Raw genomic sequence first — 20,391 nt, 5'->3', positions numbered from 1 at the left:
TTGTGAGTTTGAAAATCAGCCCAAAGGGCATATGGAAAATCACTGTCATGGTGTCAACAGAGCATGACAGGGCCCTTGCTCAGCTGAGGGGTGTGGTGTGCACAACCAGTCGCGGCTGGTCCGTCCACATCACACTGTGCCTCCGGCCTCTGCTTTCCCGCCCCTCCTTCTGGGTGCAGATCTAGCCCTGATTGGACATTTATGGGTTTCCCAAATCAAATTAGAAACAAAGTGGGATGACTAGCAGTTATATCTCTGTTCTTGTTCCCACACCCTGCAGGTAAACCCATCCCTCAGAACTCATTGGTGGTTACCAAGCCAACCGGCCTGAAAATGGCACCTCTCCTGGGAAACTGCACATTCCATTTTGTTTGTGCATTTGTGTCTTTGCCACAGTGCAGCAGAACGTTTGCTGGTACGCCACCGACATAAGCAGTCACCCAACAGCCATGTAAGGACAGCTGCTTTGTGTTGTGTCCTGCTAGCCAAGGCCTTGTCCACCAAATAAAGTCCCCTCCATGTGTTTAAAATTTCCCTCTGGCTGCTGGATGGCCCCACCTTCATGAACTGGTTTTCAGAACATGTAGCACTCCAACTTTTTCAAGCTTTGCCATTTGGGACTTGTGACTTCTAGGTCACATTGGAGAGTTTTAGTCACAGCCATGTGGAACTGGTTTGGCCAGTGATGCGAAAGTAGAATGACAAGATTTTTTGTTTGCAAAACATCACCTGCAAAGCAGTTGCCAGCTTTGGCTGAGCAGCCCCAAGTAGTGTATTTCTAGTTGTGGTTTTAAAGTTCTTTTTGTCCCACCCATATTTTTGGCTTTTTAGCCCAGCCCAGAAATTTGATGGAGGAAAAGCAGGAGCCCTCTTTTTCTGTGTATGAAATGGCACTGGAGACTGAATAATGTTCAAAAGAAACAGAAACTTTTTTGTACAGGTAGGGATGGAATAAAGACAGCCAGGGAATGAAAATGCTAAGGTAAAACTTACTGGTGGAACAGAATACTCTTCAAGTTTCAAGCAAAACCATTTCCTTTAAGCTTAGTTTTTATGTTCTTAGTTCTTATTAATAAGAGTTGTTTGCTTCAAGACTTTAGTTTCAGTAACAATGTTTCTTCACAGAGTTCCCCTTTTTAAACTTAGGTTTCCAGATGTTAGTTCAACACATTTCTCCCTTTACAACAGACCCAGGGTCCTCCTTAGAGCCAAACCTCTTTTTTAGATACTGGGCAGGAATTATTCTTCTTCACCTAAGAAGAAATAACCTTTCTTCACTTGGCCTGAATGGGAGTCTCCACTTACTATCCAAAGCCTCTTTGCCAAAACAGCCCCCCAGTTCTATATGGCTACGTAAACAGGTTTCAGCCTGTGCTGGCTTTGATACTTGGAATTCTTAACTAGAATTCTCCCTCAAAACACTGGTGTTACAGTTAGGGCAACAGATATTTTTTCCCTCATGCCAGAGGGGAACCTGTCTGATCTTCCCTGTCAGATGCTTACACACACTCCTGTCAGCAACCCTCTCATCCTGATGGTGGGTTCTGACTAGCCAGTCAGAGGGAAGGGAGAAGCCTGCCAATCAAGTTCTTATTCCAGGCCATTGTTAATTCCTCCCCTTCCATCTCTCTCAGAGCTGCTTCTAGGAAGCCCTCCTTTACAGTGCTTTCAGTGGACTTAGACTGGAGTAATTCTGCTTAGGATTTCACTGTAAATGTTTTATGTTGTTTTTAATTGCTGGCTTTTTGATTTTTAATGATTTGCATGCTGGTTTTTTAAATCATGTTTTAAGTTGTAAGCTACCTTGAGCTGGCAGCTCTGGAAGAGGCAGCATATACATTTTTAAAATAAATGATTCTGTAGAAAATTTATAAATAAATAATTCCATCAGCCAGTATCTTACTTCATTAGAAAAAACAAGAAAATTGCTGGCGAGCTGCATAAAACATGCCTGTATGCCTGAATGATTTTGCTTGCTATAGTCTGTGATTCCTTGAAAAAAGATTCATGTTGAAACAGGATATAAAGGATGTGGATGACCCGTAGAACAAGGCTTGATCACGGCTCATCACAAACTGATTTAGTGACCAGCTGATACCTTATGAAGTACTGGTTGACGGACTTAATCAACAAGAACTGAGTGTACATGGACTTTGAGACTCATATCTTTGGACCAATTACGAATTGACTGAGCACTTTATGTTTGTACAATATTTGTATTTATTCATGGAACTGTGCAATATTCTATCCTTGTCTTATAATTACTATGTATTGAATGAGGACTGAAGCACTTGCACTTTATTAGCAACTGCTAATTGTATGTTTAAGGCTTGAATACTGGTTCTTCTGTGCGTGCCACTTTAAGGGAGTAGTTCCTTGTTGATACGGTGTTAGAGTGATTATCTTGTTCATTCAGCAAATTTAGTGAATACACATGCATAATTGACTTTTTGACTCTTGAGTAAATGATTTTGTAGATCATATTTATTGCTTTGTTCATACCCACAATTAGTAAGATTTTGCTAGTTGTTTAAAATGGCTTTTTTGTTGCCTGCCAACTCAACCTTACCAATGGCTAAGCAGTGGTAACATTGTGAAATGCTCATAAATATTCCAGTGTCCCAGACAAACAATATTCATAAAAACTTCCTTAACACCCATATGTCCACTGCAGTTTCAGTGATGTTAATCAGCTGAGGGTGGGGAGAACCATTTGAATTACAGCCATTAAGACATAAGAACACCTATATGCTGATGAATATATTGAATATACTCCAAGCCTTCTGTGACTTGGAGACAGCTACCCATTCCTAGCATAAAACTGGGATAACCATAACTGATATTTTAATGAATACAAATAACCATAACTGATATATTTAACACAGAACCAATCTGCATTCAAAAGCTGTGGGAACCATAACAATGTCAACTTCTGTCCACAAAAGAATGAAAGCAACACACACACATGCACAGCGCCACCCACCTCTTCAACCTTTCTTTCTTTCTTTCTTTCTTTCTTTCTTTCTTTCTTTCTTTCTTTCTTTCTTTCTTTCTTTCTTTCTTTCTTTCGTTCTTTCGTTCGTTCGTTCGTTCGTTCGTTCGTTCGTTCGTTCGTTCGTTCGTTCTTAACCAATATATTTTACGAATAGGCCCAGTTTTGTGCAGGGCTCTGCCCCAGGCCAAGAAAAATCTTCTGGGCTGCACCACTGTCCCCACCTCAATTCTCATCTCTGTCTGTCTGTCTGTCTGTCACAATTCTGCCTTTAAATAGTATTTATAATAAAGATTTGTTAGTGGAACCAGTCCTCATACTGGCTTGGGACTGCAAGTGGCCTAATTATCTTTTCTACCATTGCATCACGACCTGATTTATTCATGTTCTGGGCCTGAACGTTATCCTGCGAAAAGCAACCTAGTACGCCTCCCCCTTTTGCTTTTAATGTTCTAATTTGGTAAGTTAAAAAGGAGGGGGTAGCCAAGTTAGAGCTTTGCTCTGAGTCAGCAATGAATCTGAAGGAAATGCATTGTAGCATGTTGCAAACCCTGATGGGACAGTTATTTGCAGAATATGGAATTTCTGGAAGCGTTGAGGAAGACTATGTGGAGCTGGAGATACTGTGTTCAGGTCTTTCTTACGTATTATGAAATCTCAGATTATCAGTAATGTCAGCTTCCATGGGATCCCCCTCTTTTACAACCAAACCAGCAGAATCTAAAACCCGTCTTAAAGTGTACCCCAAGCCTGGTAAAGTGTGGTTCCATGCTAAACACTGAAACACTGGACTTATTGGCAAAAGTCACAAAAGTATGACAGTAAAATCAAGTGACCCTGCTCAGTATCTTTTTAATTCGTTAAAATCTTTTAAATTCTGCCTTACTCCCAAGGACCTTAGGCCTTTCTGCTGCCATTTTATCCTTTGCAACGAACCTGTGATAGACTGAGGGCCAAGCTACAAGTGACGCCTGACACAGGTTGGACACTTGTCAGCTTCCCTCAAGTTTTGATGGGAAATGTCGGCAGCTTGGCGGAATGTTGGACAAGTGACAGTTGAAAAGTCCATTGGACAGCAGTCGGAGAGCAAAACTGCAAGACCAGTATGCCTACATTTCCCATCAAAACTTGAGGGAAGCTGACAAATGTCCAACCTGCGTAAGGCGTCACTTGTAGCTTGGCTCTGAGAGCACGAGTGTGTGGCCTAGGACTACCCAGTCAGCATCATAGCGGATTTGCACGTAGATTTCTCAAGTACAAGTCTGACTCTCAAACTGGAGAGCCGGGTTTGATTCCCCACTCCTCCCCTTGAAGCCAGCTGAGTGACCTTGGGTCAGTCACAGCTTCTTGGAGCTCTCTCAGCCCCACGCACCTCACAAGGTGAGGATAATAATAGCATACTTTGTAAACTGCTCTGAGTGGGCATTAAGCTGTCCTGAAGGGAATTCTTATAATTATTTGTTACACCACACAGGCTCTCATTTGGAAATGCGGACTCGGATTCATTCAGTCCTCTTTAGAATTCAGTCATGAAGAAAACTATCAATGGGAAGAGTTCTAAGGAAATAGATTAGGGCCGTTTCCACATGGCTTACCTTTGCTCGGAACGACCCGGAACATCACTCAAAAAACGCGGAAGATCGCGTTTTCTCGTGTGAGAAAACGCAATCTTCCGCGTTTTTTGCGAGATGTTCCAGGTCGTTCCAAGTAAAGATAAGCCGTGTGGAAACGGCCTATCAATGGGAACAGTTCTAAGGAAATAGATTTTGGTTGGTTGTATACTGTAAGGTATGAAGCGTGTCAAAAGAGCCAACCTCTTTTCTTTTTTTTCCTCTCTAGGGTCTTGTATATTGGTCTTGCCTGCAACACAGCTCGGTATATTTACATCTCCTATCTGGAAAACGCTTGGACCGTTCTCCCAATGGAAGTCCTTCAAGGTAAGAAGGCTGAGCTCCCCTTGCTGTGGAACGCACAAACCAGGAGCTTGAATGAATCATGTTGACCTCTGAGCCGTAGTTAAGTGCCAGCTCAGCTTTGCTTGGGCACCCCATCGATCAATAACCGGAGAGAGCATGATCTTTTCATACAACTTTATTGTGTTTGTCGTAAAAGTGTACTGTTGTCCAGGGGTGGATTCTGCAGCTGATCTGAGATTCAGTGGCTTGATCTAAGCAAACGGCGTGGTTGGTGGTGCACACCCTGTCTCTAAACAAAGAGACAGGAGTCCATGCCCACTGCAAACAAGGTTGGGTTTCTGGCGGGCTGCAACGGGGTTTTGTCAAAGCATTTAATGTTTCAGGCAAGTTGGCTTCCTATCTTATTCCCTTGAAAGGGAGAGGTTGCTTTTTAGCAATTAAAGAAAATAAATAGCTAGTTAAAAATTCAGGAATAACCAGTTCTCCTGTGTGATCCTCAGCTAAGTCACCATTCCCCCATTCAGCCTATTTTAAGAATGCCAATTAGAGGTAAGAAAGTGGAAATGACTTTCTCTAAAAGGGAAGGACAGGGCAGTCAGGAAATGCAGACCCCCCCAAAAGGGAAACAGGCAGGCTGGGCTGAAGGGCCAGGTAGCAGCTCTTTGAACATTGGGAGGCATGGTGGCTTTACGTTGCCCTTGAGTGTCTCCCCTACAACTGATTATAGAGCTTGTACAGAGGAGAGGAGGACATTCATAACGTAAGTTTTTGTAAGAATGTAGGTGTTTATATTGATTTGAGGCAAGAGGTCCTTGAAGCCTTCTGTGTGAAAAGCACTTTTCGTGCCTGTGCATGGTATGATGCTTAATTCTTAGGGATTGGGCAGAACTGAGAACGTGGCAGGCCAGGCAAACGGGTGTTTTTGCAAAGTTGTGCTGAGGGTCAGGTGAGTTGAACAAGCTCCTGCATGTGTGGTGGATGGTCTTCAGTGGTATGGCCGGCAAGAGGACAGCCTAGCCCCCACCAAATGCCTGGCGGAACATCTGGAACAGCAGGCCCAGCGGAACGATAACAAATCCCCCCAGGCCCTAGTCTCATCAGACAGAGAGTTCTACCAGGAGTGAAAAGGCCCTGGCTCTGGTAGAGGCCAGACGGACCTCCCTGGGGCCAGGGACCATCAGCAACTGCTGTCATCATGGCATAAATTAACAGCTTTATGCAGGTCCAGGGCTTTTTTTCAGCGGGAACGCGGTGGAACGGAGTTCTGGCACCTCTTGAAAATGGTCACATGGCCAGTGGCCCCGCCCTCTGTCTGGAGATCAGGGGGTGGGCCCACTGGCCATGTGATCATTTTTGCCAAGGGCGATTTAAATTTTAAAAAACTGCCCCCTTTTTCCAGCTGACCCAAAGTGATGTCATTGTGCGGTCCTGAGTGCCACCACCTCTTTTCCCAGAAAAAAAAGCCCTGCTAAGGACCCTTGTTTGGCATTGTTCCGATATAACGTTAATTCATTGTGAACAATCCAAGGCATCTGTCCGGCTCTGGATGACAGAATACAGCAGGCAGATCCCTGGTTCATTATAGCAAGACCCATGTCCTTGGTTAAATGACTTTTATTCAGAAATCAGATCGTTTCCATATTCAGGTCCAAAGGTCTACTTAGGAGGAAGGTAAGCAACTAAGTAGTTCTAGTAGAAGTTTGACAAGAATGGCAACATGGGAAAAACACATCTCTTTTCTACCCAACTTTCCTTCCCCCTCCCAATGCCCAAACAATTCATTGTGTGAGAACATTTTGCATATTTGTGCTATCACACCACGAAGAGGAAAGACATATCACAGTCTAGAGGAAAAGTTGTAAACAGACAGCCACCTGTGAATGTTTGAGAATCCACTATAATACTAGCAACAAGAAATTGAGAGCCAAGCTACAAGTGACGCTGTACACAGGTTGGACACTTGTCAGCTTTCCTCAAGTTTTGATAGGAAATGTAGGCATCCTGGTCTTGCAGTTGTAATGGAGAGCCAAGCTGTAAAACTAGGATGCCTACATTTCCCATCAAAACTTGAGGGAAGCTGACAAGTGTCCAACCTGTGTACAGCGTCACTTGTAGCTTGGCTCTGAGTTACACCAGGTTTATGATTACAATAACTGGCAGAAGAACATAATTGAGTTACAACTGGCATTAACTGGCACCTAAGCATATAAGCATCAGAATTCATATTGGCATGGATGAATGGGCACAGTCAAACATGACAGCATCCTCCAGCTGAAGTGGTCCCAATCCCCTTCTCTTGCACCCAGTGAGAGAAGTAAAAATGACCCCAGCAGACCAGTCTGCCATCGCTGCTGAGGCACAGACCTGTGGCTTGTGTTTTCCCCCACCGGCCAGGATGCCAAACTCTTGCCTAAGTCGTATTTTGTTGTTTTGGAGTAATGACAAACCAGGGAAGTGAAAGTCTTTCATTAGCTGGTTGGGCCTGGGAGGAGGAAGGAGGGTGTGCACCTGTGGCACATTCACAGAGCAGCCAACCATGGGTTTTGGTGGTTACACCTGAACCATGCTTTTTTGTGATTTATGCATATGTCTGGTAATAAGCCTTGCGGACCTTCAGTTCAGGACACTCACAGCGTGTGTTCCTGTGTGGAGTTACTCTGCTCTAAGTCCATTGAAGTCAATAGGCTTAGACTGGCATAACTGTATAGGATTGCACTGTTAATTTTCTAACAGGGATGACTGATCTCCTGCATTTAATCTAAGTCTTTTCCTAGGTTTGCAATTTTTTTTTCTTTTTAAATCTGGGAGCAGTAAAATAAGCCTGTTGCTCTAGCTTCCTTTTATAATTCCTAAACGGTATTCCTTTGAACTTACTTATTGCTACAGATTAATATCCACACACCCCATTGCAAAGTATGCAGTTCTGTGCCATGACGATGAAGTGGGAGTTTTGCCTGCTTGGTTCTGTGGAATGACGTCTGTTACAACCCCGGCGTGTTCCCCTTCAGGGATAAATAAAGCTTCCAGATGGGGATTTTTCAGCACACCGCAGCCGATGGAGGAAAAGTTAGAAAGCCTCCTCCTCCTCTGCGGGGCGGGGGGGTCTCCTTTTGAATCACTGCCCTGCTGGCTGTAAGGAAACCTCGTATCAAAAAGAATAATCACTCCTTGTACCTTCTGTGGTTCCACCCTAAGAATCAGCACTTTCCTTTCATCGCCTCCCTCCCCTTCATTTCTAGGTACTCTCTGTTCAGGTAGAAACGATCAGATAACCCAACACAATTTAATCCACACAGAATCCAAATAATGCCACATGTACAATGTGCAGATGCCCTTGAGAAGGAGCTGATAGGAGGGTTTTGCTTTGGTCCTTGCCCAGTGACGCTTTGGGGGGCCTGCCCCTGAGTTTGTCCCTCTCCGGCCTCATTGCCTTCTGCGCCTTCGTTTTGCGCATGGTGCTTTTGGGCTTGGGCCTCCTGTTGTGTTCCTCCCCTGCCGTCTCGGTTTTCCCCAGCCAGATCTGTCGTCGCCTGTCTTGTCTTACGTTGGGAGAGCCTGTTTGTCTGGCACCCGGCAGAGAAAGTTTAGGGCGGGCAGAGTAGAGAGCTCCGTTCTGTGGGCGTCCGCCTGCACGTTGTGTGCGCCCAGGGGTGTGACATATTTGTCTGTGTTTTTTATTCCTGTGTATGTGACAGGGACGGCGGTGTGAGCCTTTTGCACGGGGCAGCAGTTAGTGTTAGACTTGTGGCTTGACTTAACCTTCCTCACGGGACGTACTTTGTGTCTGTCATCGTGGGATTTGTGGAAGAACGCAACTGTGCTGCCGCCTGATTTCTTTGCAGTAGATGAAGGCGGAACTTCTGGGCACGCCCATGGAAAGTAGAGACAGCCATGGAGTGTGGCCGCTGAGACCCCATTTGTATGTTGCCGCTGCTTTCGGCTGCCTCTTCCCCCATGTCCCTGTTGCGGGCCACATAAGCCATCTCTGAGTGAAAAACCCAGCCCTTATCCACGAAAACGGCTTGTAATTCCCTCAGAACTGTGGGCCAGCCAGTAGTGCCCCAAGCTGCTGCAAAGCCCATCTACTCTCCCGCCCTCCTTTGCAAAGGCAGGGCTGGGAAAGCAGGTTGGGCTAGCCGCCAAGGCCCGAGCCTCTGTGAAACAAGAGAGAGCATGGCAGAGCTGGTACCCACCTGCACTTCCCTCCATTCTTAGCAGAGACAGGGCAAGGGAAGGCATGCCAGGCTAGGCACCGCAAAGGTGGACAGAAGGCACATGGTGGAGCGGGTTTCTTCCTCCCTCCCTTCCTCCTGGGGAAAGGTGGGCAGCATAACCAGGGCAACATAGGTGGCTGGTCGGGATGATGCTTGCCCTCGCAAGGGTGTTTTGGTGACCCTGGCACCCCCTCCTCTTGGGTGCCCATAGAGGGTTACCTAGTAGGTAGGCGGGCCACCTCTAAATTCCGTATTAGAAGAAGCTAAAATAGTGCAATGGAAAAATCCTATCGTTCACCTAATCAGCCAGGGTCATCTGCGGCACAAGTTGACTCTTTACCGTGGCTCTTCGCCAGCATCAAGGGTGGAGCAGCCAGGGCTACCTCACAGGTAGCAAATACACCTTGTAAAGGTATGATAAGTCAGAACAGGTTTCACCCAATAAATGAAGTTCCTTCTGTAGCTGACACAAAAGGAATGCCAACAAAGTATTTTGCTTAGGAAACTCTTACTCGGCCAGCCCAAAGGAAAGAAAGGCAATTTTCTCAAAAAAAAAGATTTTAAAAAACCCATGTGCTTTTTAACAGTGCAGGATAGAATGAGGAAGAGAAGTGAAATATGTTCTAGCCAAAACAGTGTTCAGATTCTAACTGCAGATGAATCGAAGCGCAGTGATTCAATTTCACACACAACGCTGACATATATTAGCAATAATGGTCTTAAAATGGATTAAAATTAGGATGATAATCTTGAATGACATTTGAAACTGCTGAAGTATTAATTGCAGATGAAGGCTGGAGCGGGGGAGGCACATTTCCACGGGCAGACTGCTTGGCATGCAGCAGGGAATCCCGTGGCTTCTTTTCCGATGTACCAAATCTGGAGATGGTTTTTCCTTCTGCTTTGTACCCGAAGCTAGGAAATCATTTTAGGAAGAAAGCATCCGTGCCTTCTTTTTTTAGCAATGGGAAGTACAGGTGTGCTTTGGTCGAAAGCAGCATAGAACCTTCAGTGAATAAACAGAAATAAAACTAAACGGACAGTGTTTGGTGGACTCCAGGGTTTTCACATTGGTTAAATTGGCATCTTCGGCACGACTGATTGGAGCTGAACAGTAAAGTTTGAACTATTTTGGCTGCCTCAGTTTCCAGAAACAGGAATTATTAGGTTGGCTAATTTGGAATCTTTTGGTCACCCAAGGGGAAGGTTCGCAGTGTCTGCAAATTTCCAGATTTAGTTCTTAGCACCATGTCCCAGGATGTCTGTGAAAGTTTCCTTACCTTCAGGAGCCGCTTGGGGGCAGAGGGAGTTGTAGCAAGAGGGTGGGAAGGTGGAAAGATTCGTTCTCTGGATCAGGTAGATTACATATTTCCAGGCTAGTGGAAGAAGAATATTATTGAGGATGGCTTTTCCTTCTAACAAGGTACACCAGCTCTGTTTAGGTTAAGCTGCTACTTAAACGAAGCTATCCATTACTACGTTTGGCTTCAATGTAAAGACATAAGCCAGGAGGTTTTGCTAGTAGGCATATTTATTTAAAAGGAAGTGGACGTGAGCCAGATGATTCAGGTAACTCCTAACTACTTTTAAAGAAAGTCTGTGAAAAGTCTCATGTTACTGAGCATACGCAGAGTTTTCAGCAGGAATGCGGGGGAACGGAGTTCCGGAACCTCTTGAAAATGGTCACATGGCCGGTGGCCCCGCCCCCTGATCTCCAGACAGAGGGGAGTTGAGATTGCCCTCGTAGAGGGCAATCTCAACTCCCCTCTGACTGGAGATCAGGGGGCGGGGCCACCGGCCATGTGACCATTTTCTCCGAGGGCAACCCACTGAGTTCCACCACCTCTTTCCCCAGAAAAAAAGCCCTGGGCATACGTATAAGACAAGCAGCACTTTCTGCTGTAGGAACAAGGGGTGGGGAGGACTCAAGGGTGCGTGTGTGTGTTGTCAGGACAAACAAAGCTTGCAAAGACCCCAGGTCCTCAAGCCCCTGTGTATGAGTAAAAGCGTCGTGCTGCGTATGGTATATGTCGTGCCTCAGTAGATACTGGCCTGGGATTTCCTGAGCAGTTCCTTCTTCGCAGGGGTGACTCATGCAGCCATCTGGGCGGCTTGCATCTCCTACCTGAGTGCTGCGGTGCCTCCTGAACTGAGAACTTCGGCTCAGGGCATCCTCCAGGGGCTTCATCTGGGCTTGGGCAGAGGATGCGGAGCGATGGTTGGAGGCGTGCTGGTCAACTACTTTGGTAAGAGAAACAGGAGCTGTGTATGCATGGCTGTGTTCCTGCCCGCCGTGCACGCTCTGCCCTAAACGCCTTTGTTCCCCACCAGCCTTGTTGGTTACTCTTCTAAAATGTTTCATACATTACCGAGAAAGCTTTATGTGCCAAGGAGCAGGAACCATCTTCCCAGTCCAGCGCTCTTGAAGAACCCGCTACTTTCTCCAGAACTTAGGGACCTTGGAATTACATGTTGTAGTCTCGTCGCATGTGCACTTTGTAAGTGCGCGCTGCCGGAGAGGCATGATGACCTCACTTCCAGGAAGTGACGTCATCGTGTGGCCCACTGGCATGCTCCTGCACTTTACACAGGGCTAATTGTGACCCATTTGGAGCTAGAATTGGCCCCAGCAACACGCAGGAGCACGCCCACTGCCAGTGTGGTGATATCACTTCAGGAAGTGACATTTATCTCACTGGCAGAGCCACTTCAGGAAGTGACATTGTTGTGCCCTGCCAGGAGAGCGCTTAGTGCATGGTTTCCATGGTGGTCTGCTGAGAACTGGTAGGCCTGTCCAAAGCTTTTTCACAGAACAGTGCCAATAAAGTGGCCCCTGCCCTACAGGAATGGGAGAAGACTCATTAGCAGAATGCGTCCAAAGCCCAGGCACTCTTCAAGAAGCATGTCCCATTGGGCGGGGGGGAGGGGGGGAGGTTGCAGCTTCAAAGTCTGGATGTTGCCCTTCAGGGAGAGAAATTCTTTGCTTCGATCCAGAGAACAACGCAAACACATTTTATTCTTTCTTCTAGTGAGCTGAGAAATGGGGCACAACTATAAATGATCATCTTTGAACACAGGCTAAAAAAAATGAGACTGGATTGGTTCAAATTATGACCCTTTTGCAACTTGTGAAGTGCCACCCTTTTTCACTTGGCATGATGTGGCTCCTGATGTGGTTCTGGTGATTTTCCTTCTTCAAATGCAGCCCCCCTATTGTTCAACGCCTCGTGATGAAAATCACCAATACACGTTTGGGGTGTTGCCTCTACATGTTGCCACACATGCCTGCTTTCCGGTTACCAAGTTTCATTCAGCCACTCAGAGCCAAGCTAGAAGTGGCGAATGACACTTGAACGGCAAGTGAACACTCACGTGTATTCCTCCCTGTTCACTTGCGCTCCACTTGCGCTCCAAGTGATCAAGTGGAGCGCAAGTGGAGCGCAAGTGAACAGGGAGGAATACACGTGAGTCTGTTCACTTGCCGTTCAAGTGTCATTCGCCACTTCTAGCTTGGCCCTTAGTTGCTCATTGTTGTTTTAACCAGACCTTTTCAACGGAATAAATGCTGGATGCTGAGTTGATTTCTCTTTGCAGGGGCGGCTTCGACATTCAGAGGGATTGGAATGGCCTGTCTTGTGATCCTCTTGCTTTTCGCTTTAATCCAGTGGCTGGCCGTTCCTGATGAACAAGAAGGTAAATAGCCACATTTACGTGCCGTCTGGCAACCTCCAGACTGGATTCTTCTGTTGTGCTCTTTGGGAATCCACTCTGAAACGATCATTGATGTAGAATGCAGCTATCAGGTTGTTAAGAGGGGCCACAACAATGTTTATGTACAGATCCAGAGGAGTTCGCCATGTTAGTCTGTAGTAACAAAAAAGTAAAGATTCCAGTAGCACCTTTAAGACTAACCAACTTTATTGTAGCATAAGCTTCCGAGAGCCACAGCTCCCTTCGTCAGATGCATGCATGCATCTGACAAAGAGAGCTGTGGCTCTCGGAAGCTTATGCTACAATAAAGTTGGTTAGTCCTAAAGGTGCTACTGGAATCTTTACTTGTCTGTTTACATTGTATGTTGTCCACCTTTCTCATTGAGATTGAAGGAGGATTGCAAAATACATAATTTTTAAAAAATTCAGACAGAAAGCAAAAGACATCCAAGTGACAATGCCATAGGTTTAGAATGACAGAATTAGAAAACCATGCAAACAGAAAATTGTATAAGGCATAACGCACCGTAAACAATGTAGAGAGTGGATGATGAAGATAGAAGAGGGAGAAGTAAAAGCAAGATGATACATATAATCAGCATTACAATAGACTTCAACCCTGTTCCATTATAGAAGTGCCCTTTTGGACTGTTCCATTATACTACAATTCGGACTCCTTTATAAAAATGCCTTCCTGAACATTTCTGCCTTGCACATTCTGCAAAATGGTACAGTCCTGAGCGCTTCCGGAACACCTCAATCATGCCATTCCACAAGGTGGGAACCACCACAGAGAATGTGTGTGGATGGGCTTTTGCCGATCGTACCCAGTTGCCCCGTGGCACAGAGTGTTAAGCTGCAGTACTGCAGCCCAAGCTCTGCTCACAACCTAAGTTCGATCCTGGCGGCAGCCAGGTTCAAGTAACCGGCTCAAGGTTGACTCGGCCTTCCATCTTTCTGAGGTCGGTAAAATGAGTACCTGGTTTCCTGGGGGTAAAGTGTAGATAACTTGGGAAGGCAATGGCAAACCACCCCGTAAAAAGTTTGCCAAGAAAACGTCGAGATGCGACGTCCCCCCATTGATCAGGCCCGACCCTGTTTAGCTTCAGAGATCTGATGAGATCAGGGCCCTTTTCACACTACTTACCTGCTCCCGGAACATTGCGAAATATCACGTGAAACCCGCAGAAGATAGCGTCTTCTCGCAAGAGTTTTGCGCAACATCGCGCAAAACTCTCGCGAGAAGACACTATCTTCCTTTTGTGCGATATTTCGCAAGGTTCCGGGAGCAGGGCCGATTCCAGACGGCCCTCCGCATCCCGAAACGTCGCGTGGAAAGCGCGAAATATCGCGTTTTCTCGTGTGAGTTCTGTGCGAGGTCGCGCAAAACTCACATGAAAAAACGTGAAATATCGTGTTTTCCGTGCGACAACGCGCGATGTTTCGGGATGCGGAGGGCCGTCTGGAATCGGCCCTGGTAAGTAGTGTGAAAAGGACCCTGGCTAGCATGGACCATCCAAGTCAGTACAGAAAAAACAAAGACTGTGGCATGGCTGCCCCTCCACCGCCAGTCCAGTAACCTGCTACCACTTCCCAACAGACGATAGTCCGGATTCTAAAAAGCGACTGTGCTTAATTGCCCCATTTCCCTTGGGATGACTACTGACCTTTTATCGTTAACTTTGACCGTTTCAGAAAAGACCATGCTGGCCGAAAGGATCCCGGTGCCTTCTAGCCCGGTGCCAATTGCCACGATTGATCTCGTGCAGCAACAGGCGGAAGACATCCTGCCCCGACCTGAGCCCAGGCCTCCCCCCAAGAAGACCAAGCACCAAGAGGAGCAGGAGGACGTGAACAAACCCGCCTGGGGAGTCAGTTCTTCTCCGTGGGTGACTCTCGCTTACGCCATCTACCAGATAAAGGAGATGGTGCAGCTCTCCAGGAGCAATCAGGCCCTTGAGAACCAGCCGCTGCAGGTAACCCAGCCTTTACTGCAAAAAAGCTATTTCTGAGAGTGGGTCACACTTCCAAAACAAGAAGGGGCTGGTCATTATTGGAAGCCTTAAGATTGCAAAACGTGAACTCTGGTCCCAATGAATGGGACCTTGCCTATCCCGCTCCGAAAACTTTAGGGCCCTTAAATGAATAGCGGAGCCTAATGTAGCCAGCGTAGCTCCTGCATATGCGTTATATACGTTCTACTGGTGTGCTCTTTCAGCGCAGTTGGTTGGGGCTTGACCAAAGAAAGCTGTACTTCACGCAGTTAGTACGGCAGTGAACTGCAGTGTTTGCCAGAGGTTGTGGAGGGCTTAACCGGAGGAGCCTTTAATGAGAATTATGCAACGTTCGGTAAGATTGGCCTGTCAGTGGCTATTGGCAAACTGCTCGCCCCGTGTTCAGAGGCGATGCAGCAGCTGCCGGCCACAAGCCACAGAATGCCTCTGTGTCGGCTGTCCTGGGGGCATCGAGCTGGCCACTGCCAGCTGGCCACTGCCAGCTCGGCAGAGGGCAAGACCAAATGTACCCATGGTCCAAGGCAATGTATTTTCCTATGTAGCCTATAAATATATGTTATCTACTAGATAAGGGGTAGGAGGGACCTTGGTGCACTCCTCTGATAATACCTCACATGCTTATTGTAGACAGCTGATCACAAATCGGTGGTTTTTTTAAAAAAGGAACACCACAACTCAGGCTTGCTACTTGCTTTGTCCATCTTACATGTTGGTTCCAGTGAATCGGCCTCCGCTTCAGGGCAGTCATTTTCCACTGTTACAATATTCGTTATCTGTAGAGCAAACACAAGCAATGATTGTATTTTTCGAATGTAAAAGTATAGGAAGTTTTCCGCTCATTACTGTGGCCTGTTTATATGCACTGATCGCAGAATAGATATTTTAAAATTTTGCCTTTTCTTAAGAGACAGGTGTTTTGTAGAACTGGGTGTTTGGGAAAGCAGAAAATGGAGTGGTCCCTCTGTACGATATTGACTTAGGATGTTTCACAAAATGAGTGTATTCGCTGGGTTACGTGTGGAGGAAGCGAGCATTTTGCCAGACGTAGAGACTCTGGCAAGATGTGTTTGCGACCCATGTGACCCATGCGACCCATCCTTCAAACCTGCACAGAAAACATTTCAGAAGGCCCCAGCAGGGATTTAATTCTCTGTTTCTGCCTATTTGGAGTTCAGTCTCCCAAACTTCCTCCTATTGTGCACTGAGATAGGAGCCAAAATCTTGATGAAACCCAAAAGAACTTGGCCTTAAAATACTTCACACATTTGCTTAGAGAAAGGAAGACTAAGCGCTTAAACATTAAATGTTTCAAGGGGGATCGGGCTGCCACCTTAAAAGGATCAATGAGGCTTAATCAATTGCTTGAATCTTTCATTAGCGTATTTTTAAAAATCAGATCTGAAGAAGATGGCGTACTTTCTGTGCTTTTAGATACCTCTTTTACTTCTTGCGGCAGGCTTCTTGTAGGTATTTTATCCTGTGTGAGTCAGATGCCTCTTCTCAACTAACATCTCTTGCCATGCTTTTGAAAGTATATACAATATTTAAAACGTGCCCTTTTAATTAGGCACATCTTGGAATCATTCAAAAGCTCAACTTGATGACCTGACAGTGTAGTAAGAGCTGTTTTGGCAAGATTCACGGTGGTTGGTATTTTGGTAACTTCAGCAACAACAGTTTAAAAAAGAATTACACTTCATTTTGATAAAATAGTTGAACCTACGAGCGGTACGGCTTGGTTAAGCAGGGTTTTGAGAATTCTGTTTGGCATATGTCTAAAAGTGGAATGGAAGCAACCAGGGCTTTCTTTCAGGGGGAACGCGGGGGAACGGAGTTCCGGAACCTCTTGAAAATGGTCACATGGCAGGTGGCCCCGCCCCCTGATCTCCAGACAGAGGGGAGTTGAGATTTCCCTCCGCGTCACTGAGCGGCACAGAGGGCAATCTAAACTCCCCTCTGTCTGGAGATCAGGGGGCGGGGCCACCAGCCATGTGACCATTTTCTCCAAGGGCAACCCACTGAGTTCCACCACCTCTTTTCCCAGAAAAAAGCCCTGGAAGCAACCATGTCTCTGCTTCCATTCTATTTTTAGTGCTGCTTAATTTCACCAGTAGATAGGAAGAGGAATCTGTGTCCCATGAAACACTCAAGGCAGCTGGATTTCAAGAGCCAGATCAGATGCTTTAAAGCAGCGGTTGTGAACCCATCGCACGCCTCTTTTGGAGCAGTTAACTACTCCCATCTGCACCCTCGTGGAATTAGTATCCAAATTTTTCACCTTGCCACCAATGGCAGTGCCCCATGAAAATCAGAGGAGAATGTTGACTGGTTTGCGCTCACGGGGGCCAGTCTTGCAAGTGGATTTGTACGCACAGCCCTGCTTTTGTGTCAGGACTCCAGACATCACTATTGGCCCATTTCACAGAAATGAACATTTCATGTTAGATGATGTTGGCGCACTAATGAGGCTCCGACCTTCTAGGGAATCTTGTTTTTGTAGATTCTGGGGAATTGTTTTTAAATCACATTGACTTGACTGGTTCCAAAAGGCAATCCCCCCTGCTCGCGTTTATGGTTATTGCCTGCTGCTTAGTCAGTCTGCTGAAATATTCATAGTTCTGCTCCAGAAATAGCAGAGGCTGACAATCGGTGGGATGCAAAGCGTTACACGGGGGAAATACGCCAAGGAAATATGTGCAGCTACATTAAAAGCAGAAAATGGGAACCTGAAACACGTTAACGAACAATAGATGCATTTTGTTTCTTTCACTTAAAAAAACAAACCAACAAAACAAATTCACGAAGTTTTTATCTTGAAATACAATGAGTTTTTTTCCCTGCATGCTGCTTGGGGAAGAGCAGTTAGGAAAAGACAAGGAAGGTAAGTTTGGCTGCCTAGTTTTTGGACTTGTTCCATGTCCTCCAGTGGCTTTCCTCCTTGCTTTATAGCTTGTGTGGCTGTCCTACGTGCGTGTGTGTGCTGCTGCTTATGAGGAAACTGCCTGGCTTCCCCGGAATGGCCGAAAACCCTGGGCAGACATTCCCCTAAGGCTTAACTTCACACTTTTCCTCCTCTCTTTCCTAGCAAGCCGACAATAGCCCAGGCTCTGTGCCGAGCACTCCTTCAAACCAGTCTCTGAATGTGAGAAACAGTGACGCCTCTGGAGACTCTTCAGTACCTCCGGCCCCCCGGGGCCCCTCCTCTAGCCCAGACTACCCCTTGCCGGACCCAGTTCCTCCCGACAGTAAAGCTCCATCTCCAGAAGGTGAACACCAGGCCGAGTCCATCACGGCCCACTCGCTGCATTGAGTCCTGCCCTTGGCCGGAGAGCCTGAAACCTACCACAGCTCCCTTCTCCGCAGCGGTAACCTGACGCTACACAAGCTTTTAAAATATTGAAGGCCTTTTCTGCGACAGAACCCGACTCGGCCTGTTTGAGAAAGGACTGAAAGCCCGGGAGGGCTCGATGGAAGAGACGGTGTTGTTAGGGACTAGCAACCCAGTTCGACGTTTCACTTGAAAAATTTGCAACCCGTATAGAAAGGCGGATTGGCCTATATCTGCGTAGCAAACAGAACCCTAAGTGGATATTGCCCTCTATCAATTTGACTTTAATTTGTCCTTTTTGGGAAAAGGGGAGGGAGAGAATAAAAATTTGCTTTAGTTTCACAAGTGGAATGTTGCATTGCAATTGTCTCTAGCTTGTTAAAAAGGATGTTGTGTTAGTTATTGGGGGAAGGGGGAATCGACCGCTATTTCCCTCCCAGTCTGTATTAAGCTTCATAGGAGAAATATTTATTTCCTTGTAAAAACTGGAGAAACTACTGAAACTTCCAAGAGAGATACTAGCAAGTACCTAAATGAAGGATACAAGTCTGTCTTTTGTAAAGACTTCTAAAAACCACGCACAGGTTATGGCTGGTAGATTTCTAGGTGAAACGCATGTTGGAACTCCTCCAGACACAAAGCTGCTGTTAACTCTTCTGTCACCAGTCCAAGGAGGGTTAGTTGATAAGGGCATTTTAGGAAGAAGAGAGCCATCAAGAAACGCATTGTGCTTAGGAGGGTACTAGTTAAGGTGAAAGACTTTAAGCAGGACACCAAAATTCAAGTGGGGATTGTTTAGGCTGAGAACATTTACAGGGGATACCGTGGCCCTAGACCAATGAGGGAGATTCACCTACAGAAATTCTCTGTGTGTAGCTTCCCTTTTACCTGTGAAAGTGGGCGGGGGCACACAGGGGAAGACTCCACCCCTTTTCCTGCATTTGAGACTTAGGTGTGGTCCAAAATGGTTGGTTCTGACTTCTTTCGATGGAGGGTGGTGTTGAGTCTAGCCTGTACAGGATGCATTCTGTCTCTTGACAGCACTGGTGGAAGAGAGAGGGGGTTATCTAATGTGCAGTGGCAGGAGTGTAGACCAACCAGGGCCGAGGAACCTCTCTTGAGTGGGGCCAACAGATTGCATCCTACTATTCGGCACAGCAAAGCTTGGAAATGCCTTCCTACGGAAGAGCCCCTTCCACGGGAGGAAAGCTTCCAGCTTTGCAGAGCATGGTGGTAGGATACAAGCCAATATATTGTAATTTCAGGATACAGTATAAAATCGGTTGATTTGGGGAAAGGAGGGATGTAACATTTAAAATTACAGTCCTCCATAAATAAAGTGCCTGAGGGCTGGAGAAGGGCCAGAAAGGGAATAGCCTGTAAACCCAAATGACTTCTAGAATAGAAATGGAAGATATTGTTAATGGTAGGAATCTAAACACAGATGTGATGAAAATGGACACAATACATTTGGAGTGTTTTACCATTTTATGTTGTTTCATCAGACACTAGCAGAGATGGTATGTTTCTCAGCGTTGGTTGATCCTGGCTCTTTTTGCCCTTTATTTACAACTGAGAGCAAATGCTAAGTTCACAGACCAAGTCCTTTGGGTTGGGGAGTTCTAAAGCTGGGTGGAACTTTGGTTGGCCTGTCTCATTCAGATTTTCTGAGATTTACAACATTACCACCTTAATCCTACTAATTCCCACTGCCAACCATGGCCGTTTCCACACTGCTTACCTTCTCTCGGAATGCATCGGAACATCGTGCAAAAAACCGTGGAAGATCGCGTTTTCTCGTGCGAGATTTGCGCGACGTCACACAAATCTTGCGCGAGAAAACGCAGTCTTCCGCGTTTTTTGCATGATGTTCCGGGTCATTCCGAGAGAAGGTAAGCAGTGTGGAAATGGCCATTGTCTTCTGACAGCCTGGTCAGGTGGCAAATGGCTGAGACCGGCCCTAGAAGTTGCCTCCTCTTTGCCGGCTAATGTGTGTCCTGGAACCAAGCAGAACTGAGCTGCTGAGAAGAGGCAACTTGATTTTCTCGATGCAGTCGAGAACAATCCGAGGCAACTCGATTTTCTCGATGCAGTCGAGGACAATCCGTGGCAGCTGCTGCATTCTGGTCCTTTGATGAGTCCATGCATGGTTAGGTGTTCAGGTCTCCACTTGGCCAAGCGACATGCAGCCTCTCTTGATTGTTAACAACAGGAT

The 20,391-nt window shown here is 46.3% G+C and overlaps 1 protein-coding gene across 1 annotated transcript in view; it reads left to right on the top strand.

The window, feature by feature from the left end:
- Positions 1-19,950, top strand: part of MFSD6 (major facilitator superfamily domain containing 6) — a 44,456-nt gene extending 24,506 nt beyond the window's left edge. Inside the window, exons 3-7 of the mRNA XM_054972301.1 lie at positions 4,832-4,929; positions 11,207-11,368; positions 12,717-12,815; positions 14,529-14,809; positions 17,934-19,950. Coding sequence (XP_054828276.1) covers positions 4,832-4,929; positions 11,207-11,368; positions 12,717-12,815; positions 14,529-14,809; positions 17,934-18,158 — 865 coding nt within the window. The 3' untranslated portion in view covers positions 18,159-19,950. The remainder of the gene's footprint in view (positions 1-4,831; positions 4,930-11,206; positions 11,369-12,716; positions 12,816-14,528; positions 14,810-17,933) is intronic.
- The last annotated feature ends 441 nt before the right edge of the window (positions 19,951-20,391 follow it).

This window comes from Eublepharis macularius, chromosome 2 (genome assembly GCF_028583425.1).
Source record: "Eublepharis macularius isolate TG4126 chromosome 2, MPM_Emac_v1.0, whole genome shotgun sequence".
Classification (NCBI taxonomy): Eukaryota; Metazoa; Chordata; class Lepidosauria; order Squamata; family Eublepharidae; genus Eublepharis; species Eublepharis macularius.
Note: the sequence above shows the minus strand (reverse complement) of the source record. Positions and strands in the feature narration are given on the sequence as shown.